This window comes from Haliaeetus leucocephalus, unplaced genomic scaffold (assembly GCF_000737465.1).
Source record: "Haliaeetus leucocephalus isolate CR32 unplaced genomic scaffold, Haliaeetus_leucocephalus-4.0 Scaffold636, whole genome shotgun sequence".
NCBI classification, from domain to species: Eukaryota; Metazoa; Chordata; class Aves; order Accipitriformes; family Accipitridae; genus Haliaeetus; species Haliaeetus leucocephalus.
The window spans coordinates 6,508,505-6,521,856 of record NW_010973072.1 but is presented as its reverse complement, the minus strand read 5'-3'; the positions used below and the strand labels follow the sequence as shown (position 1 = coordinate 6,521,856).

The following is a 13,352-nucleotide window of genomic DNA, read 5'->3' as shown; positions in this document are numbered from 1 at the left end:
TGGGGGTATGAGCGAGGTTTGACGAGGACCAGATCACTCCCTAACCCCTGCAGGTCTGGCTCCCAGTGCCCCGTCCTCCTCTCCCCGCCAGCGCATGGTGCCTGCCGCCTGTTCTTTCCACTGCATCCCAGGGACTGTTCCCCCTCAGCTATTTATCACTTCTCTTCTTCCTTTTATGGGCAGAGGGAGGTATTATATATGAAAAAGTATTTACGGTCCTTTCTCAAGAGCTGAGCTGTGCAGCAGATCACAGGAGAAACTTTGGCAAACCCACTGGGGAGGTGGGAAACAGCCCTCTTGTTCTCCGGGGGCAAAGGAGGCTCAAACCAGGCTCCAAATGTCACACAAACACATGGAGATCCAGAGCAACCTCCACCCACTCATCCCTGCTGTGATAGGAATAACCCTCCTCTCCCAAGCAACCCCTGAAGTCGGGGACTTATCTTAGCTGCAAGAAAACACGCTGACGGTGGGTGGGAAACCTCCTGTGCCACGCGGGACTGTGACCTGGCTTTGTCCTTCTAGGCAGGGGGCCACAAGGGGCGAGGATGCTGCCGAGGCAGGAAGGAGTTAAAGGGCCATCTGCCTGGCCAAACAGTTAAACCCTAGGAAAAAGCAAAACCTCTGAACTTGTGAGTTAGGGGCACCCCTTCCACAGCTTTCCAAAAGCCAGAACCAGCCCACTTCCCTAAAGATCGGCTCGGGGCAGGGGCAGCAGCCCAGGGTTAGGCCCTGCTGGGAGTGAGGTCCTTGGCTCAGTCTGTCTTCTTTAACCCAGGTAGCAAGAGGATTTTCCAGCAGGACGTGGTTTCCAGGGCCCCTCCCCATTGACAAGATTCTCCTCCTCTATATAGGGAGGCTGCAAAGGCAGCGAGGACTTGGACTGTCCCGGCTGGTGGCTGTACAGGTTCCCGACTCCCCAGTTCACTCTCTGCTCCCCTAATTGGACACCTGTAAGTACCACAGGGGCCGGAGATCAATGCTGGGGACGGGGCTGGGGGCTCGCTGCGCTTTGGGATGGAGCGGTTTGGCAAGCTAACTATTATGCTACTTTGCAAACACGTTCAGTGAATTAACCTGCAGATAGCATACAAATTAGAAATGGGAACAGACCTATCGTACAAGCTCAAATGGCTTATCCTGATTTGTGTGTTTCTGATCGAATTCTGTTTAAAATGCATTACAGACCATGCACGTTTGAAAGCGTGCACAGATGTTCTAGCCTGTTCCTTAGTCACTTCTAACACTGCTCTTGCTGAATCGAGCCTTAAAGATGCTGACTGCAGAGCACGAGTTGCGCTCCAAGCCCGCGGCAGCGCAGCCCGCAGGGTGCTGCACGCTGCCGGATGGTGGCAGGTACCCACTGCCATTAACCATCACCTCTGCATTCAGTAACGAAGAAACCTGGTAGCCTGAGCTGCTGATCTTCTTTAAGTATTTCTACTTTTTCAGTCCTAATAAAGGAACTTAGTGCACTTCCCAGGCTGTTTAAAGAAAGTATAACCAAATAAAATAGTTTGTCAGTTAGTTGTTCTTTAAACAGGACAAATGCTTAAAAATTAGAAGAAGAAGTGGAAACATTTTTACAAAAATGCCTTACCATCATATACATATGTTTTTAATATGCTGGGAATAAAGTTTCAGTGAATTATCAGATTAGTTTTGCTTAACTACGCTAATTCAAGTCATTTTGAATGTGACATGCCTTTTTTTTTTATAAGGGGAAATAAAGCAACAAACTTTTAACAAAATACCGTGAGTAAATTAAGACGACAGTAGATGGCAGTATAGAAAGCAGCTTCAGTGTCATCCCAGAAGTTCACTGGCTTCTTGCACTCACACGCATATATATGTGTGTGTGTGCATGTGTGCATGCACAGCTATAAAAATGTTGGTCTCTATGGGAGGCATATGTCCATGCATAATTAAGAAGCAATACGAGATACTTTAAATATAAGGGAAATCAGAAGGTTTGTTAGTATTATCTAACACATATGTCTCAGTAAAACCTTTTCTAAAATACACTTGTTTAAAAACAAGCCCACCTTCTCCTTCACTCAAAGCTTTGCCCTGACAGGCAGCTTGCAATAAGACTCTCTGGACAGACTGACTTGCTGAACTCCTGAAGTTCACAGTTCCCTCAAGCCACTCACACAGAGGCTAAAACGCTGAACTCCCCTAGAGGAAAGCACTTAATCAAGTAGTCACTTTAGTTTAGTACATGATACTCCTCTGGCTGTATTCGCCTGGATGTAAACAATGATTTTTATTATCTCATTTGCAATTGACACGCTAGTCCCTAAAAGGTATTTGTTTTGAATTTTTTATCATTACATTTTTGTGGAACAGCTTGTATTGAGAAGAACATCGCCATATATGGTAGCACGCATAGATGTATGCGGAGGATCCCGACTCTTTATAATTCAATGAGACTTATTAGTTGCAAATCTATTGGCTTTTCTTTTAAGTATGTTAATTTTAGAAGAAGCCAAGAGCTAGAGATAGCTTTCCAACTTGTGCAAAGTCCAGTTAAAATATGGATTATTTATGCATTCTAATGAACATGCAGAATCTGATTTACTTAACAGAATAACATTTGGGGGTATGTGAAATAGCTGGTCTTTTCCAGAAAAAGGGAATCTATCCCCACATGATGCAATTCAAGTATTCTTTCCTTCTTTTTTGATCTTTACAGTTTATAATATAGGTAATAACCTGGGCCAATTTCTTTGGAGTATTAAAAGAGCTATCAAGTGTTTAATCAGAGTTATATAGTAACTTGCATTAATAGACATGAGAAGATCTGATAGGAGACCAAGGCACTTAAAGACAATTTGATTAAAGTACATGGAGAATGCATTAAAAAAACAAAACAAAAAACCAGCCTGTGAAATTACTGAAAATGTTCTTAAAATACAGACTTTCCCTCTTCCATGATTGAGCATCCATAAACTAGTACTGCTGATACCTCCATGTTCACATGAAAATGTCCATGAGAATAAGCATTTGAGTGGTGGTCCCAGTGACCAGGGGGGAGAAGTGAAAGGCCAGAAGGGATTGGTAGCAGTGCTCGTGACAAAGCTAACTGTGCTGGGGAACCAGTTCCCAAATGAAGATCACAAGATTAGGATTCACCCCTAGATTTTCTTTTTTTCAAGCAATGCTCAGTTGGGTAATTCAGTTAAGTACTGGAAAAGTAGAAGATAAGCAACCTGGAAAGAACATAGTCAAGAACTCCTGTAGCCTAAGAAATACAGTTTGAGTCAAGCAGCAGGTTACTGCTACACTCTTCCTTCAGAAACCACTTATGAGAGCAGGACTCGGTTTCTGAAAATAATTCACATACATACTTGGTTATGTATTCCTCTGTTCTAATAATTATTCCCTGTACGGCTGTGATAAGCTTTTATACTGACATGCACATCCTGCAGAGGAAGGGAGAAGTATCCTTATCTTCTCATTAGGAAAAAAGCAGTCCCTCTAAGGTCTGACCCAGAAGGCAATTCTGCTTGGCCAATAACCTTGTCATTAAAGTGCACTTCCTGGAAATATTTATACTTTGTCCTTGGAATAATATACTCAGGATAAACTGATTGTAAAGACAGTATTCAACTTCTGTCACTGACATGATAAGGGAAAAGGCAGTGAAGGTCAGCTAGATATATCTGCAGTGGGACAGCAGAAGGAAGAATAGAAAGTAAGCTGTGGAAGTATGCGTACCCATGTCTATGTGCATATTTGGGGTTTAGACAAGTATAATGGATCCAGTTTGGTGTGATTTGGCACATTTCTAAGGCAAGAAACTTCATATCAGTAGTATTTTTGTGATTGCTTTTCCTCCCTTTTCTTCCTCCCTTCCTCAGGATAGCTCACCTCCGAGTATAAAAGTATTTACTCTTGCACATGATTTGGGCTATCATCCACCTAAAGGAAAGGATGAGAACCTCTTACCACCTCTCGCACAGATAAGATATTGGTCTCTGTTTCTCTCAGCTAGCCCTACAGACGAAACCCAGGAACTGGCTAAGGGGTAAATTTTGCCTTCTCAGGGAATGTTCTCAATGGGCAGTAACGAATCTTTCCCCTTGGCCCATTCCCCCCAATATCAATCATATGCTGGACCAGTGCAGTTCAGTCTCGATCAGAGAGGGACCAGAAGGTTTACTGCCAGTTATTAATCAGAAAGCTTCAGCAGTTCATTAGTTCAGTGCACAGCACCACACTATGACAAATCTAGTTGAGTTTGTGGAGCTCATCTTCTACCCCTTCCATTCAGAAACCTTCCTTTGTTGTTAATATGCATTAATTAATATTCATTAATCTGTTAAACTATTAATATTCATTAATCCACACTTCATAACTGCATTTCATTTTTTACTGCAGTGGTGCTCAGCTGCTACTCAAACTTTATCCTCAGTTTCCAGAGGATCAATCATGAAAAGTTCTTTTTACACAAATCCATGTTTTCTCCTCATAGTGTTTCAGAGCTGTGATAAGATCCAGCTCGGACTGACTACTCCCTATTTCTTGTAAGGGGTCTATTCTTACCATGTTTAAACTAGTCAAACATAGTGCTTAGATCTAGGGCATAAAAACCTGTATTTCCAAGCTCTGCAGTTCATGCCACCTCTCATACCTTCCAACCTCATCTCACTTTCAAAAAGACTATATTTAAATAACAAGGTGCAGAAAGTTTTACATGCATGAAAAAGTAGGAGAACATAGTAGGATACAGACAGACCAGCTCTCCATTTCATGCTGTAATCTGTCAAAGATCTTTTTGACTTAGCATGTAACAAGGAAAGGAACTTTCCCTTGGTCAACAAAACAGCAAAAAACTTTTGGGTCGTCCCCCTCGTGACATGCTTTGTAGCAGGCCAACAGGTTTGTCTTCAACCGGGTTTTTGAGGTAGATGGTCAGGATGATTCAGCAGTTTGATTCCCACCATCATTGGTTGTGGGCAGCCTCAAAGTAGCAGGATTTGACTCTGTGAAACTCGGCTCCGCAGTTCAGTCCAATTTTTGGCATTTCTGACAGCAATACCAAATTCCTATTGATTTGAATGTGCTGTCACTTGGCACTTAGTCACGGGCAGCACAACACAACCTTTCTAATGCTTCAGGATGACCACACAGCGGTCTTCTGGGCCTAGGATGGGCTGAAATCCTCCCACTCCGTTGCCGCTGCGGTTCCTCCCATGCTGCTGCAACGGCGGGGCAGAGAACGGACCTTGGCCATTGCTGCCGCAGTGGGAGGAGAGAGGCCACAGCAGGCTCCTGCTGCTGCCCCAGCCCCACGCTCCTGGAGCCGCAGCCCTGGGGATGGGGCAGCGCTCCCTTCGTTCCTCTGTCCGGCAGGCTTCACCCTGCGGGCGCCAGCTGGAAAGCTCAGCTGGAGAGAATACCATCTCCATTATTGGAACTGTGTGCCTCTACCAGCCCTCTTGGCAAGGAGGGAACATTTTCTGCCTTAATCCGCACAGAGGTCAAATAGTTTCCTCTCGCAGCTCTCTTCCAAGAATCCCCTGGGAGCAAGCAAAGGGCCACATCCTACAGAGCTCCCTTCCAGAGACTCGACAGCGGGGAACACTGCGCACAAGCCGGTGGCAATGCACAGATCCAAGCTGCCAGGGTGTCCCTCCCGTTCACCCGCACCACCACGCGCATTGCATGTGCATGGATGACCTGGGTGAATTTTCCTGTTGGGGATTTCCAGGCAAGGCTGGTGGCTCTAGAACCAGTACCTTTAGAGGAAAGCTGTTCTTTTTTTTTTTAGACGAGAGAATTGTCAAGGGAGTTTAAGGAACTGGGGCATCTAATTTCCACTGAATTTCAGTGGGATCATCTAACCCTCTTAGGCACCTCTAAAATCCTAGTTTTGTTTTTAAGCTTTATGTCACCTTCTGCATGATCCATGCTTCTGTCTCAGACCCCTCACACAATCTGGCCTTGCAAAAAAACATTAATCTGTGGGAAGGCTTCAGGGACAAATACTTGGAAACCAATCTCTGATACTCCCAGAGCACAGGGTGTCCATTTGGCTACATACCACAGAGCTTGGTCTTTACAAATATCATTCTGCTTATGGGTCGATTGCTGACATCTTTAACAGTCAGTTCTCCAAGCTCCCTCAAGATTCATGTTTGTTTGAATGCTGCAAATATGAAATTCGTTCTCAATAAGGAAATGAAACAGCCTCTGTCTCGTAGAGATGTTTTTCTTGGGCACACACTCTTCCCTGCTCCCCACCGTAGCTCGTCCCCAGCTCCACTCTTTGCTCCACTGCATGGCAGGTTTCCTGATCAGCACCACTCTTGTCCTGCCCTGTAGCAAACCACAAGAAGTCCTCCGTTTACACCTTTCCTCATTTAGAGCTGTCCCCCTCCACAGGACAGGGCAGAACGCTTATGAAAGCTCCAGCATTATCGGCACAGATCTTGCAGCTACATCCTAACTTGCAATGGCCGGAGAGGGAAGAAGCTGCCGCCTCCCTCTCACAGGCAGTGCAAAGCAGCCAAACCCCTCCCATTGCTCTCACCTACGGAGCAGATACTTCTGGCTGCTTCATCCAAGTCCAACTGCACGGTGCTGTTTTATCCATTTACAACTGCACGACAGAGATGCATCATCCTTCCAGTTTGAGCATCATGGCTCAGAGTATGTAATAGCTGATGCAATTTCCAGGCTTGTTTTATTTCTTCTCTCTCTCATGTGGTAGATACTTACCCTTCATAAATGATCACCTCCTACTGTCTGAACCATGGAAAGGGGATAACTCTAAATTACTTCTCTTTTACCAGCAGTACTGATAACAATTCTTTTTCCTGTTTTTTCTTTTGGCTTGTTCTTAATCTTATTCTTCTTCAAATGAAATGGTATTAGAATGATTGGAAAAAGTCTTTTGCAAGAAAAGTTCGTTTCTGTCCTTTCTGGACCATAGCTTGGGAACTGTTCTACTAGTTATTTTATTATTGCACCGGTATTTCAGTATGTGCCCAAGAGTATTTGGATGATGAGAGATTTTGTATGTATCTGAATTCAGTTAACTTTGTGATGGGCAAGAGATGAGGCTGCAGAAAGCTCTTCAGCCGGTAGGCTTGGTGCAGCCCTGCCAGTGTCATTGCACAGACATTAGTTATGCCTTACTTTTCTCTCTGATCTTCAGTAACATAAAGTAATAAGCACAGGTGTCCTCATTTGGTTTAGTTCCATGAAGCTTTTGATTTAGGCGATTTCAGACACAACAACAAAAGAATGGGAATCCAAACACAGATACTCTAAGGTATCTAAGCTGGCACCCAAAAGTATCTGCATAGAAATATGAGATATGACACAGGACCTATAGTGCTTTGGATCTACCACATGGCAGATTTGACAAATGTGTTTTGCCTGGAAGATGTCCACATTTGCCTCCCTTCAAAGCAGAATATTTTGCTTCCTCAACAGGTGTCTACTGAGTCAAAATGGCTCAAAAAGCTCTCAGCGATGACGAGAAATTCCTCTTTGTGGACAAAAACTTCATTAACAACCCACTTGCCCAGGCTGACTGGTCAGCAAAAAGACTGGTTTGGATTCCATCAGAGAAACATGGATTTGAAGCAGCAAGTATCAAGGAAGAGAAAGGGGATGAGGTGACAGTTGAACTGGCAGAAAATGGAAAGAAAGTGACACTGAGCAAGGATGACATCCAGAAGATGAACCCTCCAAAGTTCTCCAAAGTGGAGGACATGGCAGAGCTGACTTGCCTCAATGAAGCTTCAGTGCTGCACAATCTAAGGGAGAGATACTTCTCAGGTTTAATTTATGTAAGTAGAATCAAACATGCACATGGCATTTGCTATTACATGCTAACCATGTCCCATCACAAACAAGGTGTATCCCACTGTCAGGGATACAGTCCTTGCGTGTAACACTGCTGTGCAATTACTAACCCGCCAGTTATAGCATCCTAAACCAAAAACGTATTTAGTTCACTTTATTCCCCATGACCCTCCTGCTTCTTTAATAATTGATTCTTTACTTAACTAAATTAAAACCCATGAAGGTTTCTTCCCCAAACTTACTAATTCTGAAAGGATATTGTTGGCTTGGAAAGAACTCTGATAGCTGAACAACACCTCAGTCCTGCTGTTTGGAAAAAAAAATTTAAAAAAAAAAATCAATAGGGACTTCTAAATTACTTCAGTGCAAACCTGAACAAGTTTCCAGTAACTTGCAAAAAGAACATAGGGAAAAGCCAAATCATGCAGCCATTTCTCAGGCAAAACTCCCATGGAAATGCAGCTGACAAGTTCTGGTTTGGTGGGTGCTCAAGTAAAACCTTATGTTTGAGTAAATGAATAAACCCACTGGAATTCAAGTGAGAGTACTCATTGAGATAAAGACATCTTAACAAGCAAAGCAAAAGCCATGCACACAACCAAAGCAAACCAAGGAATTCATTCCCCACTTCCCATGGGCAGGCAGGTGTTCAGCCATCTCCAGGAAAGCCGGGCTCCATCACACCTAACGCTTACTTGGGAAGACAAACACCATCACTCCAAACGTCCTCCATTCCTTTTTCTTCCCCCAGCTATATATACTGAGCATGACGTCACACTGTCTGGAATATCCCTTGGGTCGGTTGGGGTCAGCTGTCCCAGCTGTGTCCCCTCCAACTTCTCATGCCCCCCAGTCTCCTCACTGGTGGGGTGGGGTGGGGTGAGGAGCAGAAAAGGCCTTGGCTCTGTGTGAGCCCTGCTCAGCAGTAACTAAAGCATCCCTGTGTTATCAACACTGTTTTCAGCACAAATCCAAAACATAGCCCCATACTAGCTACTATGAAGAAAATTAACTCTATCCCAGCCAAAACCAGCACAGATGACAGACCACTCATGAGTGAAAGAAAGTGAAGAGCTTAAGTAACAAGGTTTTAGAAGCAGGAGTAGAGTTCTCATTAATAATATGAGGAATGCTAAATTGGAAAGTAGGAAATGAAGCAGAAAATAAGACAGTTATATATAGTACAACAAAGGAACTATTTAATTGTTATGCATAACTTCAAAGAGCTAACCTCAAGATCTTTCCTTCAGGAATGTACTAAAATGCACATCACCAAGATTTCTGAAAGAAGCTAGACTTTCCATCTTTTCAGTATTTGAGTTTATTCGATTTTAAAAGTTTGCAGGTGAGCATGTGGACCTATGTGCTATTATATCAGAACACGCAGCATTAATTACTAAAATAGAATTTTTCTGAAAGTGTTCTATATTGTTGCAAGATCTAAAAAGAATCAGTAGAAGAATAGTGGGATAAAATGTGTGGTGTTTATTTCTTTGTTGTTGTTCTCAGCAACACTCTGCATAGATGTTGCAGGATATCCAATATATTTACTTTGTGGATTTTTTGTGGAACTTTCACTGTCTACAGGAAGAGGAAATTAATTTCCAAAAGCAGATAATGCAATTAGAAACCAAAGAATTTTTCATGGAGACAAAAATGGAAGTGTATCTGAAATTAAGTTTTCTTTCTCAAGAGACTAGATTTTAAGATGGTGGTAAATTAATAGTTATAAAGAAATTATTTTGACTTGCATTGCAACAAGTTATTAGTATTTTCAGTAACTAAAACCTGCTTAAAACTGTCCAGCCTTACACAGTGCTGATACTGTCATACCTTCTAAAAAAAATAGGGGGCATCTAAACAGAATTTGAGTCTCATCCACTTGCAAAACCAACTGTAAACAGCCATCTCCTGGCTTTGCCATGCAATGCCTATATTGCCTCCCTTGGAGTCCCACACATACAAAGAACACATGACCTTAATATCTTGCCCTTTAGAGCATCACTGATGCAAATGGGGATTCCCAACTCTGCTAAAGATAAAAGTCAACTTAGAAAAAAAACCCAAACAAAACACAAATAGTCTGTCCCTTGCATTTATATTAAATGTTATTAAATAAAAAGATTCAGTGCAGAAATTAACAGAATGACTGTACACTGGAAAAAGACCCTGGCCTTTTCCTTCATCACAGGTAATTAAGAAAGAAGGGCAAGAAATGTGTTGCCACTAACTCATGTTTCACATTGCTCAGAACAAACAGAATCTGCCTTGTCCACACGCAAATTAAACCAAAAATTATTATATAAATATCTGTAAAATAGCAACACACCTTCAGTGGATTTGCGAGTAGAATCAAGTTTCTTGTACCTGTATTCATAGGCACTACCAATTCAGTCTTTGCCTAACAGTGCAAAATGCTTTCTTAAATACAGATAACTATATATGCATACTGGAACCAGAGGTGGGATTCTTCTGCCCACACCTAGTCATTTACAAGGTAGATGTGTGTATTTGTGCCAGTCGCTCTTAAATATCCTTCAGCGGTGGCTGTCCAAGGGATACACAAGCTGAGGTCTCCTATGGACGCTATCCTTAAGATGCTTCAAATCATGTCCTGCCTCCAAACCGTCTAGGGAGAGATACAGCTGGGGTCCCCCTCTCTGGATAGACTGTGCCCCAGGGAGAATGATTTAAGGCACAGAAACTTCAAACCACCCACTTCCAATCACATGCTTAGCCAACTGGCTTGCTTACCTTCAAAACATCACACGTATTAATCCGGTTTCCCCAAATCCTTGCAAAGCAGATACCTAGAACTACAATCAGTGAAACCAAGAGGTCTTGGTCAGCTTTCCCAACATGAGAGATGATATCAGTCACAGTCCAGTTAGAAATGGGGATTCCTGAACGTCATCAGCTCAGGCTTTTGCCCTGCCTTAATAACCTGCTACTTGTGCCTCAGAGTTAGCTCTTCAAAGGTATCTTACTGTATGCCTGGGTGTGCAAATAGCCCTGCATATGGCAAGTCAGGAAAATGCCTAGAAATCTCAGGGAAGGGAGGCCTAAATAATTTCCTGCATTGGAAATTTTCTTTCCTATTATTTTACTTGGTTGGGAACGATTAGTTGAGTGCATACAGTAAAACTATTTCTACTGAAAAAAAGACCTTACTGTCCTTTCCTCAAGGGCCTTGGTGGTCATTCTAGAAAAAAAACTGTCACTTTTCAAGTGTATTGTCCCCACAGCACTAAAGTTCATTTTGACACGATTAGCACAGAGTTTCAATCTGAACTCCAGCTTCAATGAAAATCCGGCACAGTAATTATCTACCTTCCACCTCAAGAGTTTTAGCTTGGGGATATTGAGAGCTGGCAAGGATCTTGAGCTTAATTTTCTTGTTGTGTGACCTGAGACTGTGGTGACGCAGTCACAACCTGAAACAGTAGGAGAGGCCCTGATCACCACCCGCAGCACCCCAGAAGTTCTCCTGCCCAGCGTGGAGCACCCAACCTGCTCCTTCCTCGCTGCTGGAGGCTGATGGATGCTCTCGCCGTGTTTGCTGAATACCATATAAAGTGTTCAGGCTGTGCCGAGGCTGTGTTGTGCCATTTCCTATTATGGTCAGGAAAGGGAAATCCCTGTGCCCAGAGCCAAGCTTCCCAGATGCCATTTTGCAGTCCTGCGCTGCAGTGCTTCCTACGGGGGAACCGAGGCAGCTTGAGCCATCCTCGGACGCAGCCCTGAGATTAAGGCACGGCAGCAGCTGCACACCACAAAGCACTCATTCACACAGCATGGCAATTAAAAAAAAAAAAAATTAAAAAAAAATCCAAACCCACTTATGCCTAAGTCAGAAAGAGCATAATTTCATTATTTCAGTTTTTTTAACTGGCATGGTTTGAAAACTAACAGCCATAGGGCAGCTTAAAGATCACAATACTCCTGCAACTATAATCTCATAACTTTGTAATTTTTTATTTTGGGGTTTTAAAATTTTTATTTTTAATGAAAAACCCTTGCAAATTGCTTACTCTTAGTAATTGTTTATGAAATATGGCTCACCATCTATTATCATATGCTATTATTTCTGCTCTAGTTCAATAGCTGGAGCATTCCAAAATAAGGGAAAACTAAAAAAAAAACCAACAAAAAACCCCAACAACCAACTAACAAAACCTGGATGAACAGTTATCAGCTGGTAGCCACCATTCTTGTTGGTTTATGTATGTATTTTTATATTACTACCTTCATTAAGCTGTAAACAGAAACGACATTTTTCCTTAAATTTCTTACAGAAATAATCATGTAGTAAAGGCATGACTATTCCATTAAGACATCTATTTGGAACTTGAGTAATTTTTTTCAAGGACTTTCATTAATCATCATTGTTATATGGTGTTCATATAATCTTTTTTAAAAAAAAAAACCTTCTTCCAACATCAATCCAAGCTTCTTCCCTAGGATTTCAGTTTACAAAATGTGACCCCTACCTAAGCAAATACCCTGGTATGAAAATACATGTATAAAGAAATATTATGTATTATTACAGTAGTTACATCACCACAGATAAGGGTGATTCACTATGTACTGAAAATAACTGAAGTCAAGAAGCTCTAACATCAGATCATGGTATTTCTACAGATTACTAAATTCACATACTTGCTAGCGGTTTGCTTTTTAGAAATAATTATTTGTGCACTTGGAAACCACCCATACACATACATTCAGAAAATGCCGCTTCATTTGTTACACTAGGCAGAATACAAGAGTGTTATTTGCTAAAATCCTGTTAGTTCAATGCAGCTGATGCCTGTGTTTCCCAGACTAGGCATGGCACATGATATTAATTCCAGTTTTTATTTGAATTTCCTTGCAGACTTATTCAGGTCTCTTCTGCGTTGTAATAAATCCATACAAACAGCTGCCCATTTATTCAGAGAAGATTATCGACATGTACAAGGGAAAGAAGAGGCACGAGATGCCGCCTCACATCTACGCTATCGCGGACACAGCCTACAGGAGCATGCTGCAAGGTAGGCCAGTTTAATGCTGCGGTCCTTAGAAATCGCTGCCCACTAACGTGGGAGAAAACACCTTATAACTCCACATGTGCTCCTGCAAGAAGCACAGCCAGAAAAGATCTGTTACGGAGGGTGACACGGCCTTTCTAGAAGTTTCAGAGGAATTCTTTGGCAGGAACGGCAGTCCACAAACACTGTGACTCAAAAAGGAAAAACAATCCTTTTACCCATCTGTGTTGAGGCATGTGGGAAGGTTTCAAAGTCAAGCAAATAGTTTTGGCAAATACGGGCATGGAAAATGCTCCCTCTCCACCAGTGGGGACTATTCCAAAGTTAGCTGCTAGCGCTGCTGGATCTGTCGGCATTGCTCCTCTCTCTCTCTCCCCTAGCAAAGCAAATTCAAATAATGTTTTGGGGCTACTTTCATTACAGGCTAATGCTTTGGAGCCCTGAGTTGAGTTGTGCTCTGTTTTCTAACAATAATGGCAACGAGGAGCAATGGGAAAGCAG

At 42.5% G+C, this 13,352-nt stretch overlaps 1 protein-coding gene across 1 annotated transcript in view; it reads left to right on the top strand.

Annotated features, from left to right (window-relative positions):
• The first annotated feature begins 887 nt into the window (after positions 1-887).
• MYH11 (myosin, heavy chain 11, smooth muscle) overlaps positions 888-13,352 on the top strand; it is a 63,513-nt gene continuing 51,048 nt past the window's right edge. Inside the window, exons 1-3 of the mRNA XM_010578503.1 lie at positions 888-953; positions 7,447-7,805; positions 12,698-12,854. Coding sequence (XP_010576805.1) covers positions 7,464-7,805; positions 12,698-12,854 — 499 coding nt within the window. The 5' untranslated portion in view covers positions 888-953; positions 7,447-7,463. The remainder of the gene's footprint in view (positions 954-7,446; positions 7,806-12,697; positions 12,855-13,352) is intronic.